At 40.9% G+C, this 25,603-nt stretch overlaps 2 protein-coding genes across 2 annotated transcripts; both read right to left on the bottom strand.

Annotated features, from left to right (window-relative positions):
- Positions 1–280: 280 nt before the first annotated feature.
- Positions 281–11,318, bottom strand: pkp2 (plakophilin 2; the record flags this gene model as incomplete). The annotated part of the gene is made up of 13 exons (XM_079235781.1): positions 281–984; positions 1,631–1,718; positions 1,862–2,054; positions 2,216–2,369; positions 2,928–3,104; positions 4,204–4,365; positions 4,689–4,806; positions 5,968–6,145; positions 6,347–6,554; positions 7,468–7,606; positions 7,747–8,366; positions 9,317–9,387; positions 11,126–11,318. The coding sequence occupies 13 exons, from the start codon at positions 11,316–11,318 to the stop codon at positions 922–924; spliced, it is 2,364 nt and encodes a 787-aa protein (XP_079091907.1). The 3' UTR covers positions 281–921.
- A 1,495-nt stretch (positions 11,319–12,813) lies between these two features.
- Positions 12,814–25,197, bottom strand: nudt4b (nudix (nucleoside diphosphate linked moiety X)-type motif 4b). The gene is made up of 5 exons (XM_079236197.1): positions 24,970–25,197; positions 18,586–18,696; positions 17,121–17,165; positions 16,839–16,926; positions 12,814–16,160 (listed from the first exon to the last, which is right to left on the bottom strand). The coding sequence occupies exons 1-5, from the start codon at positions 25,063–25,065 to the stop codon at positions 15,940–15,942; spliced, it is 561 nt and encodes a 186-aa protein (XP_079092323.1). The 5' UTR covers positions 25,066–25,197; the 3' UTR covers positions 12,814–15,939.
- Between the last annotated feature and the right edge of the window lie 406 nt (positions 25,198–25,603).

Raw genomic sequence — 25,603 nt, 5'->3', positions numbered from 1 at the left:
TTAGCATCTAAGGATATTTCCAATATATTAATAGACTTTGCAGAACAGTCATTTGTCATCAAATAACGCCTTCCCAGTGAGTGACCTTTTTTCTGCACTCATTATAAAGTTAAGAGGGATTTATTAAGAAAAAAAGAATGTACTGCACATAATAATCAAACGATTCTTCTATACTTCTTTTTGTCATAGCCTTTATACAAAAAAGGTTTACCAGAACACAATGAATACTAGGCTTCATTCAAAACTGTTTATTCATCTGAGAAATCAAGTCAGACAGCAGGAAATCAGCTTGTCGTGGATGTGTGTTACAGTAAGTCATCATTCTATTTAAAAACACATTTTATATACATTTATTCATTAAACGGTTCATTGGTTTGATAGAAATAAGGCATTTTCATCCTTCACAATTACTTCAGTGTAAATATTTGAATTTTTTTATTTTGGTTCTTGTTGCTAAATTACTGTCGCCTGAAATGCAAAAAATAAAACAGCACACAAAACAGTATTCTCAACCGTTGAGCTTCCACTACAGTAAACAAACTACACAATCATAAAGAAATTCATTCAGTTTACGAGAGAAACATTGCATTTTCAGGAACGGTTTCTACATTCATCTGTCAGTTTGTCCAACAATAAGGCAGTTGGACAGCATCAGAAGCACCTGATGTATCTGATGAAGAATGTCAACAAAACAAAATAAACAAAAAAAACTTGTTGTGTAAGCAGGTTTATTCTTCTGTTATTTGTTACTTTAATTGAACATCCAGCTCTTGTACAAATGTAAAACCATGTCATGGGACCTTTTAGGGAAATGTAGGCAGAGTACACAATGTTTTGTCTGCAGCATTGAAAAAAAACACAGGTGGTCCATTACAGGAGGAAGAGTGTTGCTTGAGTCAGTTATAGATCGTCCACTCGGTCTCATCTGGAGTTCACAGCCTTTGTTGTCCTCGCATTAACGAAATCAGCTTTCCTGTAGCCACACTGTTAAGAAACAAAGAGTGGATTATGGACACGATATCCATGTTGTATTGCAGAGATTTTTTAATCCAATATGTATTGAATTTGTTTCACATTGGTGCCCCCCAGTGGCATTATAAGAAAAAAAAGACACTGTGGCAACAACAGGCCTAAATAACAGATTACTGATTAGTTTTCTTAATGAATAATAGATACTTTTTACTGTGAGCACTCTTACGATGTAACTTAGCAATGTTAAATGTTGTGTGTGATATGCTGTACAAAAATGACTGGCAACTAGTGACTTCTAGTGGCTTAACCTAACTGAAGCGACATAGACACGAAGAAGCAAATTCAATTCTATAAAGACATGAAGCAAATAATTTTACCGGTACTATCTGTGCCGTGACACTTGCAAAAACCTAAAACATTAATTAAAGCTTCTAATGCGTGACTCATAAACAGTGCGGAGGAGGAAGATGAAAATCAAAGAGGCTGCAAGAGCATATGCAGATAGGATGACAACATGTTGTGAGCAGTGTCTGAAAAGAAGTTTCCAGCTGTGCTCGCTGTGTGCAGAACCCAGATCAGTGACAAATACAAAGCAGTTATCCTTTGAGAAAGCATGTGTCGTACTGTAATGCGCTGCGTGGATATAGTAGGAACACACCTTCTTGTAGGCTCCGTGGAGATCACTGTGCTTCCACAGCGTGTGCAGCAAGACGCATGCAGCCTGACCCGCTCTGGTTGGTCCATAGCTAGGAAATTAAAAGTTCAAATAAAAAAATGTTGGAGACTTTTTGAAAATGGGAGGTGGTACTCCCCCATACAGTGGTGATAATCAAACAGAAAATAGTTTCATGTCCTAAAAGAGCTCTTAATGAGGCGAGCGCAGACTAACCCGTTGTCCTTGCTGCTGATGTTGATGATCTGTGGGAGGGCTCCCTGGTTGACGACGGCTTTGACGTGCTGCGTGTCACTCTGACTCAGGTTAGTCAGGATGTTACAGAGAGACGCCGTCACCTCGGTAGGCAGGTCGGTGCCGGTGTCGTCGTTGGGTAGCATCCCAACCAACTCTGGTAACACCTGCTTCACTTCAGGAGGAGGAAACACATAAGAACGGGTGCGAAATTAGACAATGCGACTCGAGGTCCAGATTGAAACAAAATGGTCAGCAATCAAATTTGTGGTGGAGGAACATAACAGGTAAATATTTCAACCTCAAAGTATCTCAGTTTGTAATGGAAACAGTTACCGATGTCAGGGTGCAGTTCCTGGTAGCGCGAGATGTTTTTTATAAGAGATATGGCCGTCCTCTTCACATTACTCTCTCCCTCCTCTAGCATCTTCCTGACATGCTGGAGGCCATTTTCCCGTTGAACAATAGTGAAGGTGATGGATTCAGTCACCTGCCAGGCCACGAAGAAATTCATCAAATGTGTATAATATAGGCTATTTTATTCTATTTAAAAAGGTCTTAATACATTAACAACCAATGTATGGCACTGTAAAAGGTTTGTTTACATCAATCATTTTTGTAAATGGTGTTAAACAGTGCAACAAACTACCACGATCAGTTTTCTTTAATCAACAAGTCCATTTGTTCAGTTAAACCTGTGAATCCTCGTATTAATGTTCACAGAAACACTCTTGTACTGCCTGTACAATTTTAAATTAAACTACATCCACAAGTTTTGGATTCTCCCATCACTTGAATCTAGTGCTGAAAATATTTGTCAAGTTATTGACTAATATCACTTCAATTTAGTTTCATTCCTCAGTCACAATGAAATGTAATCCACAGACCAGGTGAATAAAATACAGTATAGTGTTTACTTAATTGGTAGGAGAGGTGCGGCCCCACTAACATTTCTCAGGAGGGTATAAGGCTGTGTGTACATCTTTGTTGTTTTTCAGAATAAAACTTGAAATATAAAAACAGAAAGTTTACATCCGCCCCATCTTACCGCTCCATTCCCAGCTGTGATGTTCTGCAGGGCTCCGATGGCAGCCTCCTGGGTGTAGTGACGCACACTACGGGCCATCAGTGACAAGTACATGCGGATAGTGATGCAGCTCCACAGCCACTCTATGCCTCGGGGGTTAGCCTTCTCCTCCAGCAGGGGGCACCGTCGCTCCAAATTCTGGGAAGAAACAGTTTATGAGCAGCAGTGTTATTTCTGATCACTGGGTTCACCAAGAGGCAGCTATTATGCAGCAGATTAACAATGAGTGATTGACATTTCTTTTGTCTTGTTTTTCTTCTTCTATTTCTTCTTGTGCATTTTAAGTTTACTTTACCAAGGAGAGGCTGAGCATCCATTACATTTTGCAGCATCATCATTCTTTCTGATGATGTAAATTCACATCATCAGAAAGAATTCACTCCGTCCAATGCAGTCACGGCGTAGCTGCAATGCAGATGATGGTTTAAGAAGTCTGATGGACATGCAAAGATGAAAAAATTTGATGCACTATTCTTGCACTTGGGTGTGTATTATGTATGTACAAGCTAGCTAACGATGCCCATTAGATAAAGCCACACTTCACCATTACCTTATGGGTGGTAGTAGCTAACAGAGCAATATTATAGTAGCCTAGTGTGTGTCTGGATCCCAGTCAGCAAACCCTTTGTTTAGATTTCCAAAAATACTCTATTATGTGACATATTTCACTCAGAAATATGACACATTACAGGAAACTTAAATTGGCGTTATGGGAAGTGTAGGATCCAGTGTTGTTGATGCATACTAGGGTCAAGAAGGCAGGACATGTTGCATTTCTGATGTGCAATAATAAAGTATCCCTTTAAAAAAAATTGATTAGACAGTAAAGTATTTGGAGGACAAAGGTTCCACACAAAGTTGGTGATAATTCTCTCTGGGTTTCCGACTATGGGCGACTCCTTTCATATTATACATAGCCATTTGATATGCTGTTAATGTTAAAATATGGATTGGATCAGCTTTAATGAAGCATTGCAACATTACGTTCATAATATTGGGTCTTTTTGCTGCTAGCACAGTCAAAGCAGGAATGTAAGATGTACTGTTTGCTTTGATGTTTTTCTCCCCGTTCATAATATTAAAGAAAGATAAATATTATCGGCTTCTAAGAGGATGTTATATGGGTGATTAAACCTGCAGCAATGCAGCAGTCTTCACAGGATATTACTCTCAAATATTATACCACAAAAAAACATCTTGTGTATTATAAAAATGGATTCTTGTCTGATGGGATTACCTCTGTGATCTTGGCACTGCGATAAGCAAAGCAGCCAACAGCCTTCTGCTTTGGAGCCAAGTTTTGTCGAGATTGTCGAAGATCTAAGGTGTACTTCTTAGGAAGCTCTGCCTCGATCTGATAAGACAGGTTGTGAAGGATGCAGACACAGTTCTCTGTGGACTTCAGAGCAGATATAGAGATACACATCAAATTAAATACAGCATGGCAAGCTATTTAATCACATAGATACAACATACTGAAACTTGAATGGGAGGATTAGGTATAGTTCAAGCAGGTTTGCTTTGCAAGGTAGATCCAAGTTTCCATGAACTATTTATATTTGGATTTTTCTAATCCAGTTAGAAGCAACGTGATTGTCCACTGTGCATCACAAAATACTATATTTTAAGTTGCACTACAGATCAAACTGCTGAGAAATCTGATGTGAAACCGTCTGTGAAGATGACATTTTTTCTCTGGAATGATTATCATTTTCATTTCACCTTGTCATCAGTTTTATAGTCCGCTACGGCTCCGCGGATGTAGTAGACCAGAGAGTCAATAAAGTTCTCACACTCCCTCATTGCTTTCCTGCCATCTGGACCAGCAGAGCTCAGATTTCTGGAAACAGAAACAGTCAAAACAATCTAGGTAATGTGACATTTGTGTCTGTATTTCAAGCCGATACACAGTTTTCATTCCCACATCATAGTGAAACAAATAAAAAAAATGTCAACCACATAATTGCAAAAAGTCAATGGATGCACTGTTTCGGATGGCATGACTTTCCAAAGCCAGTAACAATCACGACAAATGCCAAAGCATTTTTTCATGTAATCCAACTTCCTAACAATAAACATTCTGACTCCACGCAAGAGGTTCTTTGTGCAGTGATGAAATATAAATTGAAGAGGAACTGATCATTTTTCTCATCCACAGGGACCTCAAAAGGTTTGAGAACATGCTGAGAACTTGATAACCAGCGAGGACTAAGGACTGAGGACTGAGGACTGAGTAATTTCAGTTCAGCTGAGCAGAGAAAGGAGCGAGCTCGATGAATAATTCAGTCTTTCACTCATTTGACCCGGCTACAGCTGCCAGGGGAGCAGTGAGTCTGATATCTCCTGTTTGGTAAACAGAGAGATGATCTTAACATCTTAGTCTTAGACCACAGCAGACAAATTGTGATTTAACACAATGTCATGACCGTAGAGAATGTATAAAAAATAGGATTGTGATTTTCTATTCTATGTCAGTTTTCATTCAGATACACACATTGATGTATCGTCATCATGTTTCCTCTTGCGCCACCAGCGGGTTCACATTTGTGGTTTTAAATTAAATAACTTGACAACTATTGGAGACTCTAATTTGTTAAATAGCTTGGTTTATTACTAAATAACTGCAAAACTAATGACATTCCCATCAGCTTTAGCTGCGCTATTTAGCAAATACTAGCAGGCTAAACTAAACGGTGAATATTATACCTGCTCAAAATGTTCATGTTAGCATCGCCACAGTCATCACGTTAGCATAATAGATTGTAAACCTCCACCATCAGTTTGCATGCAATTCTGTCCCACACTGCTCAGAAAGTATGATAATATTATATTTGTCTAGCGAAGTACGAGAATATTTTTGTATAAATCCTCAAATTCTGTATTTAGTTTGTTACGAGCTGTGTATCTGATACCAGTGGTGGTGTCTGTTTACTTGCATCTATTAATCGACACTGCAAAAGCTAGCTGAGTATCTGCTTTCGGAGACAACAAAGGAGCCTACCGCAGGCAGCCTGTGGCATTGTGGAAAGCATCAGTGTCAGCGAGGAGCTCGTCTTTTGGGTTCTCGCCCTCAAAAATGCCAGAACTGGGTACCAGAACTGACTGGGTGAGGACCACTAAGGCCTCTTTGGAGAGACACTCCTTCAAAAGGTCGTGAGAGGAGAGGTTCCACAAAAGACCTAAGAGGGAGATGGAAACATGCTTTTAATAGGCAAAGAAATACATCTAAAAATGTTAGTTAAACTGTCCCTCCGTAGTCCCACAGTACGACCCTAAAAGTCTGACAGCCAGTATACTTCTACACAGATTTTGTGTGTATGTATATATATATATATATATATATATATATATATATATAGGAGCCAAGTAAAAAAACTGACCAGTAAGTTCTCGTCTGGTCTCCAAATTACGGCTGCTCTTCAGTACACGCAAAACGGTGGCCAGGCCATCGTTTTCCTTCACCTCCATCTTGTTTTCACTGCTCTGGTAAACAACATTGCGCAGAGCCCCGGCGGCGACACACTGCACCCCCTCATGGTCAATGCCCAGGAGCTGCAAGAGCTTTCCAATCCCACGGAGATAGTACACCTGGAAACAAGAGTGTTTTATTGATTGACAGATGCAGAATCTACATGAGCCATCACATTCAGATTGTGTTGTACGGTAATCGATTACCTCGGCTATGTCATGTATCAAACACATATATTAGCACATGACAGGGCTGATATCACTTCCAAAGCCAGAGCCAAATTAGATTACCTATTTTATTGTTCCTGCTTAACCCTCCTTGTGAGAACGTAAAACCACATTCAAGGTGTCTAAGGGAGAACTTTGCCAAATCTAATGTTACAGGGTTGGGCTGAGAGGAAGACATGCTTGAAACTATATCTTTTTTAAATCAGGTAATCAAAAGTATTTTTTACTTAGTTCAAAACATGTTTGGATATAAATGGATAGTAGGATTTCTTCACAACTCAACTTGGCTCAGCTCTGTTGAAATGTGACACTATAAACAGTGTCTGAAAGGTTGAGTTTTGGTAAACAACAAGGTGCTGCAATAAGCTTCACCTTAGGAAAAGGCTTTAATTGTCTTCGGGCAGTGATTGTGACATCATAACCCTCCATAACTTGCCTCATTACCTTGTCTTATCTGTCTTGTGGTACTAGTTTGAGCTTGAGCAGAGTCAGCTGATGCACACAATGACAATGTTCTACGAACAAAGATAATTAAAATGTTTGTTGAGGTACTGAAATGAAAACTGAAAATATCGAAGACACAGGCATCACATTACTACCAATGACAACATTATGTTATAATGCTCATACTAAGGGAGAAATTGATATAGTTAAACTTAACAAAACAAGGAACGGGGCTAAAAAAATGCAAATACTACTGCAAAAAACAAATGTTCAACACATTCATTTTCAAGCAAAATTGTTTTACATATTTAACTGCCAGTAAATTCCATTTTCATATCACTGTAAAATGATATAAACATACCATCTTCTTAGCATCTGCACTCTTGAGACACTGACTCTGTATGTGGCTGGCTGCAGAGATCAGCGTGTCCTCATTATCCTGGGTCAGCAGGTTCACAGCCCTCTCTAACGTCATCTCCGGAGGCTTGTTCTCTGACTGCCTGTGTGAGAAGACAGCTGTGTAAGAAAATGCTCCATCCGCTAATGTCTCAAAATACGCTTCATGGCCGACAGCACACATCAAGAAAATGCAAGACTATGTCGAATTGTTAAATTAACCCAAACAAACACACAAGCTTACAGTGTCATGACATTCTGAGCATGTATCTGCTGAATGGGGACTTCTACTTCCATCTGCCTCCCCGTGTCCAACTCCACGCTGGTGACCGAGGGCGGGTAGGAATTCATTCTCCGCAGCCCCTCCCTCCTGACCTGAGCCAGCCAGGACAAGCCCTCCGCGGGCGATATAGCACCAAGCATCTCATCACCATTTTGTCCCTGCACAGTGTGTTGGTCCTGTTTGACGATAGTCTGGTTATGACTCCAGCGGGAGTCATAATCGGCACTTTGCCTAATCGCTGCGTTTACAATCACAGGCTGCGGCGCTGCCGTCTGTCTAAGTGACCTCCGATGGAGGGTCCCGTGCTCGGACGTGGATGCGAGCGGCCGCGTGCCCCGGGGTGCCTCGGAGAAGGCATAGCGACGAAATGAGTCCGAACCAAGTGAGTAGTCCAGCATAGGGCCCAGCCTGTGTGACTGACTGTGTCCTTGATGGGTGTGCATCCCAAAGCGGGAGGCACTGTGATTGAAGCGGATGCGTGTGAACTCCGGGCTCCGTGGCGGAGACACCTCCACCCTCCTCGATGGTCTCCGCACATTGTTGCTTGATTGAGAGCGGTTGGTGAGGCACAGTCCATTTACCTGTGAAAAAAAACAAACACAATCCACACTTTAATACTTGTTTATTCTGCTGGTACTCTCACTTTAAATTCCTCTGGGAGGACTTCACATACAAATGGCATCGTAGTCCAACTTGTTGCACTCTAGTTTCATGTCAAAGGTCATTATGATCGCTGTAAAGTTAATTAGTTGTACAATGTATCAATGTTTTACTGTGACTGTGCTGTATCACAACAATTTGTATTTTATTAACAATATTATAATGTAATTATACTGGGGAAACAATAATGTAGTTTCCATTTAAAAAGTGTGCAATGGACAACATTTCTTTAGGATATGCAGTAAGAACATTTGGCCGCATCTATATGGAGCCCTGAAACTGATCAAATATAGTAAAAGTCAGAAATGTGACTGAATACATCAAAAACATTGTTGTAAAAAGAAGAAAGAAATATAAAGCTTTTTACTTTTATATTTTCCTTTAACCTCCAATCAGTTGGATAAAAATACAAAATGCTTATATTTCTTTTTTCCTTGACTACTCGACTAACCACTAATCAGTTTATGAACTAAACTGATTAGTGGTTAAGGGAAAAAAAATACACTTTTATTTAACCACTAATAAGTTAAATAAATAACTCTGTTTATTTTATCTTGTCAGTTTCAGGGCTCTGCACATCTTGAGCTGACACGTTTAAAAGTCACAAATTCACGATAATGTCAAACTACATGTGAACACAGTGATTCATTTCAAAAGCCTGTGGATATAAAGCAGCAGCAGAACATTTGACTACAAATTGAATGCAAAGTAGCCGATGGAATTAACTGCACCTGTTTCGGAAATAAGAGTTAATCAGGGGAAAAGGACCATAAGATTGCTTGTACCTTTCAGTGCTACATAAAGAAGACAATAAATGTCACTAACTTGTTTGTGTGTGTGTGCTTGCATGACTTTAAGGAGAGTGAGGTACCTTCATGTTCAGTAAAAGTCCATCGGTAGCATCAAAGCTCTTTGCCGTGTTTTTCTGTAAACGAACACTACCTGAAACAAGTTGAGGAGGTTTTGTTAAAGTGTACTGTTTCACACTGTAATTACCTAAACGCATGGCAACACAGATCAGGGAGATGACTCCCGGCCCGCCTGCCTGAGCCACAAAAGTACAGCAGGAGTGCAGAAAGTGCTTCTAAACCAATGCAAACCAAACATGTTCATTTGCATTGAGAAAGATTGACGAGGTGAAGGGAGAAGCAGGGAAGCAGAGGCGTGAGAGAAAACAGATATTTTAAATCCAGTCTATTATTATTTATGTTTATCATTCATTTACATATTTCACATAAATACCTAGCATTTACAATGGGAATCAAGACCCAACCAAAGCCATTATTTCCAGACATTATCTTCCCAGTGTGTTACAGGATACCACAGACTGAAAGCACCACAATAAGTCATTTAAAATAAATGTAACACATACCTGTGTTATTGTTATGCAGACCTGAAACAATAAACTGAATAGTCAATAGACAGAAAACCTGATAACTTGCTTGTTCCTGCTGCTTAAATGGGATTTGCAACTGTTCTTTGAAAAATACGATAGTTAACTTTGAATTCATACTTTTTTAAATTGTTTTACTTTTGATTCGATAAAAAAAAGCCATTTGAAGATATCAACTTTGGTTCAGGGAAATCCGTCTGTCCTTTTGTTGTCCAACACGGTGAATCATCTTGTGTAAATACATATAATGCACCTATTAATACGTAGTGACAGGTTGATCTTTCATATAACAAAATCAATGCTACCTTGAAAATCACTTGATGACAGACTAGATTTTATAGCCACCAACATATTTATTTCAGCTACCAATACATAATACATAAAGCACATAACCCAGTGAAAAACAGGACAATGGGGGATATATTTACTTCAAGCTCTGTCAGCTGTCACTTTCATATCTCTTTTAGTTGTATGAATCAAACTGCAGAAACCTGTTGGACAAGTATGGACTACTATGAGCCATCCATTCCAAAGTGTCCGTCAAGCCTCAATAATAGTAGACGATCAGTAGGCTACACAGAGCATATCCCTCTGGATCAAGAAGGACACTTATTGGGTTTGGTATCTAAATGGGGATGAGGACCCTATAAGAGGATCACATAATAATAATAATAATAATAATAATAATAATAATAATAATAATAATAATAGCATTATAAACACGGCAGAGAGATGACAAACAAAACAAAAGCATACATAACTAGCATCACAGGTTAAAAGCAGATTTAAAAAAGGTGAGATGATTAACAGGACAGGAAAGAAGAACCAAGATTGTTCTGCTACTCAAATCTGTGTTTGCTTCTTCCTCCAAAAATACAGGACAGTGTCACCTCTTCAAACATAACTAATTTAAATGTGACAATGAAATGAAACAATCAGAGAGGGGTATAGGAGAAGCAACTCAGAAACATATTCAACCAGTGGAGACACTGCTTCCTCCAGCCTGATTATATGATAATATGGTTTAATTGTCTAATACAGTGCTTCCCGGTCTAAAGGGTCAAATTGAGATATCATTTTTAAATCAATCTAAATTGTTGTAAATATGAATAGTGGAACACCACCTTTATTATTATGATCATACAGGCAATTTGGGGAGAAAAGGATCCTTTCAAGTGTAGCCTACAAAATCAAATAGAAGTGGCGTGTGCAAAAAAGCCCAAAAGCCTCTGAAGTGTATTTCAGCCATACATTCATCCCAAGAGACAGCTTCAAACGGAACCTCACCATTGGACACAGACTTCCTCGCCTTCCGGGCCAGTGTGAGCTGAACCTGCTGCTGGACGCGGAGGCTCCGGTCATTTGAGCTCACCGTCGTCGAGCTTCTTGGAGTCGGCTCGGCCGGCAGAGCCAGACTGGTGTCACCCCGCACGCGCGAGTCCTGCGCAGGTAACGCGGATTTAAAGAACTGCTCCTCCATTGTGGAGGAACAATCCGCGCAGAGTCTGAGTTGGTCGCTTCACGGATGGACACTGTTTCTCGGTCCTGCTTTGTTGTCCCTCTGATCATGAGGTGGGTCGACCTGACTTGCTGACACCCCGAGGGGCGGGGCTAGAGGCGACGCACCTGAGGTGTCAGGTGTCAGGTGTCGCTGCCTGTTGGTATCGGTTAGCAGTGACGTTTACAAGTACTGGACTTCATTTCGACTTAATTTAATTTCTGCTACTGTAAAGCATTTCAGAAGGAAACAGTGCACTATACACGTTTACATTTATACAACGGCTTAATTTAACAATATTTCACATATGGTGCAAAACAGCTTAAAATATTGTTATATGTCAATAACTTTTTTTTAAGTACAGTTTGATGATACAACTTTGTACTTTTTTGTAAGCAGGACCTTATTGTAACTGTATTAAATTGTGGTATTGCTACTTTGTAATATTGCTTTCACCTCTGATTACAATCCATTGCTTTGTCATGAACCTTATTTGTCCAAGGCACACAAAGTTGTATTTCGATTTTGCAAAACATTTACATTAGTGGACATTTAGGGGAAAGATGGGGGGGTGGGGGGTCTTCAAATAATTGCAAACCCAACCATATTAATTGGAATGTTGCACCTTGGGGTGTCTGGTGTTGCCCTCATGATCCGTTTTCCACTCTGGACCAAGCCCCGCCCCCTTTGGCTTGAGTTGAGGGGAGCTGAAGCCTGACACAGGAGGACTTCCCACCAGGTGTGTTTATCCAGGAAAAGGAGACATCTGTCTTTACACAAGTTGTAAAATGTTATAGACCAATTGTTAATGCTCCATTTATGTTAGTGTGTATTCTCATTTGGCTGAAGGCCTCCACATGTTCCCTTTGTGCTGTGGACACTATGCCAGAGGAACAGCTTTTATTCGATTCTATTGTTAAGATATTATATTGTGTTGAATTGTGTTACAGCCAAACACAACTGTATTAATATGTGTCAGTGTGATTATGGTACTTGTGTATAAAATGCGGATTGAGCATTTCGGGACATTCACCATTCAAGAATGATCAACTGTGGAATCATAGGGATCTTCTGAGAGGCTCTGCAAATCTGGTCCCAGAGTCAAAATGTCATATGATATCGTGCAAATTGTCTGAGCCAAAAATTTCAGCCAGTAAACATGTAACATAACACATGCTAATCTCCGCTGAGAATTGGGGTTTAGCTGGGAAGTGGCAGACATCTTTACCCCTAAGGCCCAGAGCAGGTTCATCTAGTCATGACTCCGAAGATATTGAAACATTAAACCTTTGAAGATTTAGTTTTCCTTGATTTAGACATAATGGCCCATCAGCTGCTGGGTCTCTCATTGACAGGTCTTATTTATTCTACTTCTAGAAGGCACTAAATCATTTGCCAATAAATAATCCCTGACTCTCGTGACATTTTGCCTCATACAGTTGATTCAAATAAACGAGAATTCAACAACAAGTTACAACACGATTTTTCTTCTTTTTAATGCAATCTTTTTCAAAAACAATCCTTCCAGTCTACGCCATCAAATCACTTTCACCTTAAACTTTTCTGTGTATAATATTCATGACAAAACGGTGAGAAAGTTCAAGTTTGCTTTGAGTAGAATGGATACATCCATGTGACATTACAATGTGTTCAGCAGACAATCGAGCTGTCCGACTCCACCGTGCATTTAGTGGACGCTTGTCTCCGGGCCGTCTTACATTTGTGTACATAAGCACATACATTTTTATTATTTGTGGGACTCTTTGACTCTCATGCTTGACTCATAAAAGGAGCATTCACAGATCAGCATCAAACAAAAGCTCCAGGAAGTGGAGGAAGACGGTGTTTCAGCTGCGAAACATCGAGGTGAATGTGTTTATGTTAAATGATTATTTTGATTGGAGTGAAGTCGTATATACTCAGTCACGTGAGAAGGGGAATTTAAAATCAGTATGGGGTAAAAATAATAAGTGTCTATGGTTCCATAGTCTTCATTTCAACAATGAAGGATCTCTAAATGATTATATTCTGAAATTACAATGTTTAAGATTATTTTTCTTTATCACAAAGCAGTCGGCCAAATATTATATGTATAATATATATAACGTGACATCACATTTTTCCACTTGAAAACAAACACTTTTTTTCAATTTGGCACATCATATTTCACGTTCATCAACACACACACACAGAACGGCTTGAGGTGGTTGAAGTCCAAACCGTACCAATCGAACAAGGCTGAAGGTTTATGGAAACTGAATTGGTGTTTGAGAGCTTTAGTTCTGAAGCACGTCTCGGTCACATGGGGAAACTTAGAACAGTGCTAAGCATTATGTGTTCATGACAGTTGAATAAACAATAAAATAAACATCTGTCTGTTAAAGTGTATGCCACACTTTTTTCATCCTCTTACCAAAGCTTCCAAAACATTTCGCTGATCATTACTGTCCCCCCAAGAGTGTTTAAAAAAAAAAGAAGCCATTTCATAATGTATGACTCTACTCAGTCTTGTGCATCTGATACACAAGTTGATTAGCAAGATGCTATATACAGTTAGTAAAAAAAAAAAGAAAAAAAAGAATTTAGTTTACCCAACATCTCCAGATCCAGTCTGATATTCTTTTCCGAGTTAACTTCTTGACCATCCTGACAAAGATTGATTTCACCAGATCATAATTCAGAATGCATTAATTTAACCAGTCGATTTCACACCAACCGGTCTTTAAATCCTAAACCGTGGCACATTGTCATCGATACAAATATACTGTACATACTGTTCTCAGTGGGTTTTCTACACGTTGGTTTTATCCTGCCATTTGTACATTGTTAAAAAATATATAAAATATTAAGAGAAATTGTACAGGTACATTCAGGTTAAAAACACGTTAAATGTTTCTCTTCAAAGCTATTTACAAATCTCTGTGTGGTTTCGAGTCGTCATTCAGCTGTCAACACAGGAGTGAGTGGGTGTCTCTTCTCAGTGAGAACAGTTACATGAACAAAATCTAACTGCCAATTTGAGCTTTTTTTTCTTTGGATTTCTCTCTTCATATTCAAAATTTAGATATCATTTTATTTAGAATATTTCCCAGGGACCATCTTTGCCTTGAACAATATTTGACAAGATATAGTTGAGAGGCAGACGGGAGCCAGGGAGAGAGAAAGACTGGGAGGACCGAGAGACAACGCTGACGTTACAAAGTATGCGTCTTAGACCCCAAAATTGCGCTAAATATTGAAATATTTATATTAAAACTCCATTATAAGCTATGACGGGCATTTTTCACAATTAATTAAAGGTAAACCAAGAAAATTAATTCAGGTTAATTCAGAATTAAAATAATTTCTAGTCATAGCCCAAAGCACGAGTAATCTTAGTGAGACACAGATGGTGGAAAAAAACAATCATATCGTACAAGGAAATTGTCATTTGGTGGTCGTTTTTTTTACCAAATGAGACATTATATTATAACATTAATTTAAATAGCAGTTAACCATGAGTATTTTCATTGAAAGGAAGTCCACTTCTTTCATTGCCAGAGTTGAGATAAACCCAACGGACCCTATAGCAGCACTTCATGCCTCAGGAAAGACTTTACACCATCAAATACTTTCACTTAAAGAACCGTGGGAAACCGTCACCGTAATGGTATGCGGCTTTAAAGAGTCAACAGTCCAGTTTGTTGGCTCAGTCGAGGTTAGTGGAGACGAACCTTCTGTGGCTGAAGTTTAACTACCAACACAGCAGTGTTGTGTCAAAGGATATCGAACACGAGGTATCAACTCACTGACAGTTGGCGCTATTCTGAGAGATAGAACACATTTGACCTTTGACCTTGGCATTTATGACCACAAGTCATTTCTGGCATACCATTTGATTCTGTTGTTTTTGATAGTTTTAACGGTGTAAAATATTTTTTTCTTTCTATTTTTAAACAATATTTTTCTTTTTTTTCCTCATTTTAGACAAATTCACTTATTTGGGAAAATGTTAATAATTGATGATTACATGGTGTTAAGTAAATCCCACCTACATTAACATGCAACAGAGGAGAACCTTGAAACATCAATGCTCTGGTGTCTTTAAAAAGAAAAAAGGATCCATGTAGAATATGATCTCTGATGTCATCATCATGGGTTGATGATGAAGACATTATTAAGTCTGGAAACATTCCCCGCATGGCTGTGCTTTGGGGTCAATTACTCTTTTATTGACTAGAAAGCATTTTCATTCTGCCTAAAATTAAATTAAAAAAAATGACCATTAGTGAGATAAAACAACCCCAATACAACATTCATACAACGTTTCTGTAAGGCATTCCTTCCTCCTCCCAGGCTGCAGCTCATCGGTCTGGTGTTTGCCAGCAAAAGAAAAGTATTCTTGAGATATTCACAGTCTTTCTGTCAGAGACGTCTCCTGCTCTGTCACGCGAGTCTTCGACACAGTTCTGGTGATGGCTTTGGTCTGTCCTGCAGCTAAGACTAGAAATTAAAAACATACAGGAGAGCCGCAACTCTGAAAAGTTTCATAGATTCATGCAAGACTGTACAGACTTTCAGTGCGCCATCCGAGCGGGACGGCACACGTCGTTTAGGAGCAGTCCTATCTGCGGGAGGAGCCCAGCACGTTACCCGTCGAGGGTGAGGTCGCGGTGGCGCTGTAATGGGGGTAGTTGTCGTTGGGCGGCGGGCTCGGGAGGATGGAGTTTCCGTTGGTTGGGGAGCAGCTAAGCTGGAGCCTCCGCAGGTACTCGGCGTGGACGGGTTTGTGGCTCTGCAGCACTTTGATGGCCTCGTCCACGGTGAACCACTCCCTCTTACGACCTGCAGAGGGAGACAGAGCGCAATGTTGGAGTTAGAAGGAAGCTTTCATGTTGGGTGTTCCTTGTATTGCCATAATTAGAGAGCCGTAATGTAAAATGTATATCCCTCGTTGCTATACAGAAGATACAATTTTGTCCTCTTCCACAGATTACTCTTACATTGTATCAAAGCCATTTCTTCTATTGTATATGCAGCTCAAGGAAATCTAAGCTTCAACATGTTACGCTCGTTAATCTACAATAGGAAGAAGTTGGAAATGAAACTGGGAAGTGTAATGCAACGCAGAACTGAAGTATTTAATGAAAACATGGCATGTATACCCCGATATGTGCATACATAGTGTAAACCAGAGCCTGCTACATCCACTATGTTATACTATGACAGGTAGAGGATGCACATAAAGTAAGGCTGGATGCAGGCGTCCAGGCTACTGTCAGCTGTAATGTACTGCAGCTCAGAACCACTGCAGCTACGATCGGTGGCCTAGATTTATCGGCACCTGTTGTCACTGCAAACCCCAATGCCCATATAGTCTCTTCTGGCCTCCACATAAACAAATAACAGTGTACTGTAAAAAAGCTAAGCTATTCGTTGGCAGATCAAGACGAAAGACATGCACACACACGCACATACCACAGCGGTTGCAGACATTCATGGGACGGTGAAGGGAAACTGTACCTATGTTGACGGAGTCTTCCCAGGCCTCCAGCGTTTCTGTGACAGTCAACACGTACACATACGTCCGGTGCTTCCGGTCCTGGTTTTGCTTGAGTGATCACAAGGGAAAGAAACTGAATATTTAATGATCATACAGAATAATTTGTAAACATGCATGTTTCTCTTGTCAACATTGACATATTGCATGCTAAAAATTAATACAAATTGGAATTTGTGCATCTACCGTAATGCACATGCACAGGTATAATCAACTGAAAGTAAGATAAAGCCGTGTAAGCTTACCTCGAACACGCCGAGCAGACGTCCTAGCTTGCCCTTCACACCGGCCTGAAGAATAAATGAACAACAATGGATATCTTTTTAGATTTTGTTTCCCCCACTGGCCCTAGCGCACAGAACAAAGACAGCAAAGGACATTTCTTTGTGGAATTTTCGAGTGCACTAGTCTCTCCCAAAGATGAATAGAGGGTGGAAACATTAGAAAGGCAGTGTTCAAACAAGAGACTATATTCTGTGGCGAAACAATGGGTATTGTGTGTTACATATCAATGTTTAAAGGGCTGTATGTACCGAGCTCTATTGTAACCTCCCAGACTTTGTTTCAATGTAGAAATGCTTGATGAACAATTACCCAAAAAAACAGAATTTCATTTTTGTTCTCTGTGGCTTCAATTTAGGTTTGTCGGCCAAACTACAATCTCTGTTTCTCTTAAAGAATTAAAGAATACATACATAACATACATACATACATACATACATACATACATACATACATACATACATACATACATACATACATGGAATGTATCTACTCTAGTTGAGGCCGTTAAGAAGGACTAACAGTAATTATAATAATATCATGGCATGGAATAAAAAATAAAAAAACCTGGCAAAAATCCTGAAAGAGTTATTGCGGAAATGTAATTATGCCCCTTTCATAACACTTAATTAGTTGCTTTATTAATTCACAGGAATCAAATTACTGCCAGGACATATGACATCTGTCCTTTCCCCCTCAGCATACTTCACAAGTGTCACTCTGTCGCACTGATGTGTCCAGCGGGTTGGGCCGCAGGGTCCCGCGAATGCACAGGAATCCAACGCGGAGCCAAGTTTAGACCGCTGACGTGGCTGAGAACACAGGGTTCTCAACCAGAGCACACTGCTCGTTCACCCAGCGACTGACACCCTGTCCCGTCAGAAATCTCACCCTTAGCATGCATACTGCAGCCAACTGTTTGAACCACGCTCCTCCTCCTATCCTGTTTAATGGAAGCGGGCAACTGCAGTGACGCGAGAGAGTCACGTGACAACCAAGATGTGCATTTAAGACATTTTAGCAGGATTGCTCAGAAGAATTAGAAATGTCTTTTATCTGTCCAAAACACAGGTGTGATGTCCTCATTAGCAGCATGCCGTAATGGCCTTTGACCAAACTCTGACCAAAGGTTTGCCAAGTCAATTGCTGTCACTCCAAAATATTCTGATAACCCTACAGGTTGAACACTGACGATTGCAGGGACAGAGGACGTCTACAATCGCACCTATAATACCCAGACGTTTTCAAAAAGTACATTATTTGCTGCTTTGAATACTTGCTTTATAACTGGCAGGTAGTTTTTGGATGCAGGTTAACATCAAACACAGTAAAAAAAAAAAGGGCTATTTGTCAATGAAGACTTCCTCTACGTCGCACAAAAAAAGCTCACTAAGGGTCAAGAAACTATTAATTCCTGGGTTTATTCACCTCCTCAAACACCTCTCGCACTGCGGCACCACACGGCTCCTCCTCTGGCTCCATCCCGCCTCCGGGGACGATCCACTGTTCCGGGTGCCGACTGCTGCTGACCAGCAGAACCTAAAAAACGGAAAGGAAACGTTTAACATGTCAATTCCTTTATTTTACAATGAAATGAGTATGCCCCTTAAGACGCATCATAAGGAAGCGAGAAGCCCCTCTGGTGTCTGAGGCGCAGTCACTGAAACTGAGCTTGGCATGCGACTTGACCCCTGACCCCTCTGACTCAGGTCTCAAAGACAGACGGCTGATGATTGGTGCTGCCTCTGCTATTTATTCTCTGTTGCTGTAGACCGGTCCTAAATCCCCCTCAGCCTTTGTAGCTTTACATATTGAATCCTGACATGGCGTTAATGGTCTTCTGAGTGAGACTATTCCATGGAATATATATGTAAATATGAGAATGATACACAACTGGTCATTTTGATTATTGTAAAATTTCACACACAAACCTGGGCCATAGTTTGTTTAGTAAAACACAAGTTGTCTCACTCTAACTAGAACAAATGGAGGCATTTGGGGAACCTTAGCATGTATCCGTTCCATGTTTTTGGTGATAACATTCACCTGCTTTCACCTATTGTTGGTTTCTACGCTGATGAAACTCAATCAAAACCAGCGTTGAGGCGGTTCCAAAACACATCGAGCCTGGCAAACAATGCATGTAAACCAAAACATGATCCGCTCAAATTCTGTCCGCGCTTCCCTCAGCGACCTGCGGGGCTTGAATTACACTACAGTTGCAGTGTACACGGATATGCACGGATCAGATGTGTCCGTGTCTGCATTTTCTTGCAGTATCCAGATAGCAACCACAACAGACACTAGCACATGTGCTGTAAACATTATCGCATTTGCATGGAGCAATTGGCTCATTATTAAAAACACAGACTGTGACAGGACCAGGATCGTAGTGACATCATCTGCTTGCTTGTCAGTATGCTTGTCAGCTATTTGTCGGTTTAGAAATCATTTTACAATACACAATAACACAGTGATGGTAAACATGCATGCATTGAAGAGAGAACAGTGTGTTTGGCTGACTGCAACCCATCTGACCACCATACCCAGTAATCTGCCATTAGAGTCAGCCTCACTTAATCCTAACTCTGTTTTCCTATATATTCCCTTACGTTCTCTAATGGGATTGTGGCTGCAGCTACCGGAGGCCCTCCGAGGCTCTGCTAAGGCCGGGGGCCAAACCAATTGGACAACAAACACTTGGCGGCTCCGCCAGTGAGCGCTGTCGGCGGCCATCTTTTTCACATTTCACCATTCATCCAACTCAGCCGCCTGCTTCTTCCCAGACCGTGTCATCAGGGATGGAGGGCAGTGGAGCAGCTCTACATGTGAAGCGTGTGCACGCTCTGCAAACAGTTTGCGGTCGATAAAAAAGGTTCAAGAAAAACACACAACAGGTGTACGTCTGCTGCAGTGTGCAGTAAGGGACGCGTGTTGGAGGAAGGGGCATTTACAATAATAGTACAAACAGAGCATGACGTCTTCCCAGAGTGCAGACTGTAAAACATGTTGTACCGTGTCACCTGCTTGAGTGAGTTGGGCGAAGAAAAACGTAACTTTTGTCCTTTTAATCATGATGTGAGACTTTTTTTTTTTTTTTTTCTCTCGAGGAATATGTCTGTCATAAGCAGCAAGGGTTTCTTTTCACCTCATTTTGAACGTGAAAGTCAATTGCTGGAAGGCTGTTTCCATACAGGCTATTATTGGGTGATGTACTTCCATGCGGGATTGGCTATTTCAGTGATATGACATGATACAATATTCATTCTTCGTGTTTAGGGTGTGTTTGAGACCAACCCGCTGTCTGAGTGCGTGTGTCTGTGTTTTGAGCTGCAGCCAGGAAGGCTTACATGGAGATCACTGGTGTCAACTTGTAGAAAGATGTATACAAAACAAAAGCTGCAGAGTTTACGGGACAGCAAGGACAAAGCAGACGTCGGCTCTGGTTGTTCAATTTTTATCTTCTCAATGTTGCCCCATGAGGAACTCGCATTTAGTTTTTCTTTTAATGAATTTAGGAATGTAGAGCACTGAATCAACATATTACAAACTGTGTATAATTAAGAATTAGTTTCTTCACATGTGCATCTGAGCCCAATACAGCCACAGGTTCATAAGAGGGAGCAGCGGGGGTTTGGTGTCGCCTTTTAAGCTTTGCACAACAAGACATTTGTCATCAAGCCTGCACGCTTCTGTTCATCTCTACAAGCAGCAAGACACTTGGACAAGTCGGAGAAATCCAGTGAATTCCCGGAAAATGCTTGTATTTCAAGTCTATTCACTATCTATTTCCACCATTTGTGCTCATTGGTATCGACTTTTTAAGCACTCAACCTTAACATGCAGCATTTAGCTCAGCTGACTTAATTTGTGGATACATTTACTTTTCTACAAATCTTTCTGATAACCGCTGAAGAAGTTCTGTACCCACAACTTTCTGACCTTTCCTGTAACTTTGGATGAACAGGAAAGCACGAAAAGTACAGACTACTCAGGCCACAGTTAAAAGGGTGAACTAAATAACTCACACGGTCATGAAGCATAAGCCGACAGCTGAACTCGGAGCACAGAAACACACTTATATTTGGAAAGGGGCAGGGAGAAGAAGCGACCCCAGAGGAAAACACTGCAGTATTTCCCGGAGACATTTTACTGTTTTGCAACTCGTATCACTTCCCCGGGACCCCCAGTGTGAAACAGGAGAGGGAGAATTCTGAGGAAACAGATAGTAAATCTCTCCTGGGTAATGAAAAACGCTTTGGACAAATGACAGACTTGCCTGGCGTTAGAGAGATATATATATATATATATATATATATATATATATATATATATATATGTCTGATTTAGAGAAGAAGATCAGTCATTCTTAATTTAATATCATAATTGAAGGTATCTGAACTACCACTGGTAGTAAAACACAGGCTATGACAGTGAGTCCTCTGGCATGGCCACAAACAGGGACAGCAGGCAGGGATATTCTGGAGGACATTAACACTCCCCCTTCTCTCTGAGGCGGAGCGCCTGTAGCTGTCAAATAAAGAAGGCACCAAATGCCAGGGTGGCGGTTGCAGAGAATGATGGAAAGTCTAAGACACTCAAGTACAGAAGTGCCAGGGGCAAAAATCAATAGTGCTAAGCTATAAAATAGTCGACGCATTATAAAAAAGGTATTAACAAATACAAGAAGACTCGTTATCGGGGATTGTCGGAGACGAACTGCAGCGGAGGCAAAGAGAGAGAGCAACTGAACACCTACATGTCTGACTTCCTGCTGAAGCATCCACGCCACTGACAACCTCCCCCTCCAGTTCCCAGTGTGACATTGTTTACAATCTGCTGCAGTACCTTCCATATGTAGCCTCTGGGTCATAACATCATAAACATGGTGGTTCCTGTTAAAACTGTTCTCTCGATCAGATCTTTCCTCTTCTACTCTAAATCATGCATGAACTCATGGCATTATATAAAGCTTATTTTAATAAAGCCTCAACACTGCAAAGCACAGTATGGAACACTTTAGGTTGTTCCTAAAATCAGGAGACAAACTAAAATATTTGAAAGGTTCAAATTAAGATTGCCAACAGTTAACATAAAGGACACATGCGGGAAGTGGAAACAAGCTGCAAACACAACGATGACCTTTCAAGTTGCAGCCAAAATGTCCCACATCCAGAAGACATGAAGCATCATCAGCGTTCATTTGGAGGCGTGTTTCTGACCAGTTAAATGTTCATGCTTCTTTTAGCTCGGCTCTGGTCTCCACCAAGTGAAATATTTGGCTTTTAAGCTGCTAAATGCTCCCTGATGTTCATCCGTTAGCTGCTGACATTGTCGGTCTACTACTGGACAGTTGGTCTCCAGAGCATTTTGGGAGTCAAGTCAAGTTGCAGGTTAGAAAACCAAAGCAAGTCGCTATAAAGCTCATCAGAAATGATGGGCTTGTAGAGTCAGGTGAGAGCAACCCATTTCACACAGTCATTTCATATATTGTTAATATGAATATATTGAAATCCTAACAACTTTAAAGCCATACAAATGTACTTTGTTCTTACTGCCTTCTGATTATTTTTGCACAGCAGCCAGGTGAGAATGTCGTGATGAAATAATTTCTCATTTGTGGCTTTAACTGTGTGCTTCACAATATCCAATCAGAGCAACTGTAGACGTTTGATAACATAAAGCTGAGGAAGTGTGATAGAATCATAAAGTTTACTAGTTTGAATTTAAATTAAATGAGTTGACTTCTAGGGCTGGTTATTTAACTCAGCGTTTCTGCAACCGACCACTGCACTATTATGATATTAAAGAAGCTCTCTTAGCACACAGGACCAAAGCAACTCACATGCTGTTAATGTACCCTTAATTTGCCCTCCTTAGTTATCACTGGCATCCCTCTGCACTGTGAAGTTCCTGTTTTCTCCTGTTGGGAGTGTAATTGCCATCAAACAGAACCTCGGCTTGAGGGCTCAGCTTTCACCTTTCCTCTCCAAAACAAAACAGTCAATGGCTCTTATTTCAACACAGTTGGTCTCCTGTGTCTAGGAACCGATTGTATATGTGTAGGCATGTGTTTACGGAGAGTTCTGATGACACAAAGCTCCACATCTCAAACTTCTTGAGAAGGAAAATGGCCATTGTTGACACTTCAAGCCATAATCACCAGATTGGTTCTCATATTTCGAGCAGTGCCATCCATGTGATTGCATGAGTAGACATGCCTGTCAAAGCCTGAAAATCCTGAGGGTGATGGTCACACCTACACTCTTGTTGTCACAATGCTCTCTGACGGTTCTGTCCTGTGATTGCAAGTCAAGAGAAAATAAGCACAATGTACATAACAGCGCACTACTACGAGTACAAGTTCTAACAACAAACTCAGAACGCAGACACACATCATATTTACTTCCAATCTGTGTGTTGTACAGCTAAACACTGGCAGCTCAGGCAGAGCTCTCTGTGCCAGTCCAGGGACACCAGACTGGGCTGTTTTGACTGTATATTGTGTAACAGTTTGTCTATGGAAAGCTCAAAGAGGAGGCTACATTTAGAAATAGAGCAAATACGTCACAAAAACAGAGATGTGGTCCTGATATTTGGACATGTATGACTTTCTTGTAATTATCTAGACCTTGAGTCTGAAATAAAGTTTGATTGATTGATAAATATGTATACATGACTATTATTAGTTATATGTGAACCAGTGAAAACAGATTAAAGAGTCATTTACATTAACAAAGGCTCTCTGGATAAGAATATGTCTATATAGTGAGTCTGAATGGAAGTTTTTGTTGTGTTTTGATTGGGCAAATGTTGATATGGGTACTGTTAATACTTTTGTTGTCGTAAATACATAAAAGACAGTGACTAACCCAAAACACACAAACACTTGTCATATCACAGCTGATGTGTTTTTCATGGTTTTGGGAGGAACAACACTGCGGTTACGGTCTAGAAATCCGCTTCAACGTGGATGGACTGCATTGTGTATCACCGAGAAAAGTCTTTAACACAACAACAATATAAGTCTGTCACCCCATATTCTGTATTTACACGACGAGGGCCCCTTTAAATCCTCATCCACATTAAGTGCTACGCAGCTCGAGGCCGGTCGGATGCAGCAGAAGCATGAATGGCCACTGCCTGGATGTTTACCCTCCCTGTCGCGGTATTTATAGGTGGTGAACTGACAGTTGATATATATATATATATTTAATAATAGATTCGAGGTCGTTATTCTTAACGCCTCAATCAGCACACGCCGATGTAAACCCCCCAAATTAAAGGGAAACGTGCAACAGAGTGCCTCGCCCCCTCCGTGTTAGCGACCTCAAGACGAGCACCGGATAACCGGAAGTTGAGCGAATCTTTCTTCAAAGTAAGAGCTTTGCGTTAACTCAATGGAGTTTTCGAATGAGGCACTCGATCAGATGTTTTATTTTGAAATGTGCCGCCGATGTCGTTTGTTATTAATGGTAGCTACTTTGACAACAACCTTTTCCCCCCCTTTCTTTACGCGCTCCTCAAACTAGCCTAAACTGGATGGCCCAAGGCGCATCAACAGCACGGAAACACAAACCAAAATAGTGGCATTGTGAGAGACAGAAAAACAGTGTGAACGCAGCTACACCTGGAAGGAGGCGCCATGCGTCTAAACCCATGTGTAATATTAAATATAATTTTCAATTTGGTTCATAATCACCCCTGTGCCGTTTGAATGACTGGGTGCAGACAGGGGGATGACTAGGCCACAAAGTCATACACAACCCCTGGATGTTGTTCATGTGGTTCAGTTTCTGCGAAACCTCTTACCTCCTCCTCACGTTCATTCTTGAAGCACAGGCATGCTGCTCGTTTCTTGAAGCCCTCGCCATCGTATGTCCTGGTCTGGTTCGGTTTGAGCTTCATTGTGGATGTATTCTGCCTCCTTTTAGATGAAACCGGCACACAAAAAACGGAAAGTAAACGGTCCAACGAGTTAACAGCAGAGCCGCCGCATCGCTGCTGCTCTCTGCATCCGTGGTCCGAGATGGTCAGAAATAGGAAGAGGAGGAGGAGGGGTTGTTGGAGAGATCCCAACCGGGGTACCCGTCAGACGATCCTCGATTTATGTTTTCCTCATAAAATCAGTGGCGGATGAAGTCTGTGATTTCCAGTCGGCGGGCAGAGATCGTATGGGGTCTCCAGCCTACACAGCACAGCCCTCCTCTGGCTCCATTTGCGCACGGCCGCTGACTCAGTACAATGAACAGGCAGACTGGAGTTTTAGATATACGGATCACTCCTCTGAAGCAAGAGTGAGCCCATTGGTTGGGTTAGTCTCAGTGGGAGGAGCTACACTTCTGCTCAAGGAAGCCATAATAAACAAATGCGTAATTTGGGCTGATCTCCTTCAGACTGGTGCTGCAGAGCACGAGACCCTTTGGCCAGAAGACTTCTCTTGTTT

The sequence above is a fragment of the Taurulus bubalis genome (genome assembly GCF_910589615.1).
Source record: "Taurulus bubalis genome assembly, chromosome: 20".
NCBI lineage: Eukaryota > Metazoa > Chordata > Actinopteri > Perciformes > Cottidae > Taurulus > Taurulus bubalis.
Note: the sequence above shows the minus strand (reverse complement) of the source record. Positions and strands in the feature narration are given on the sequence as shown.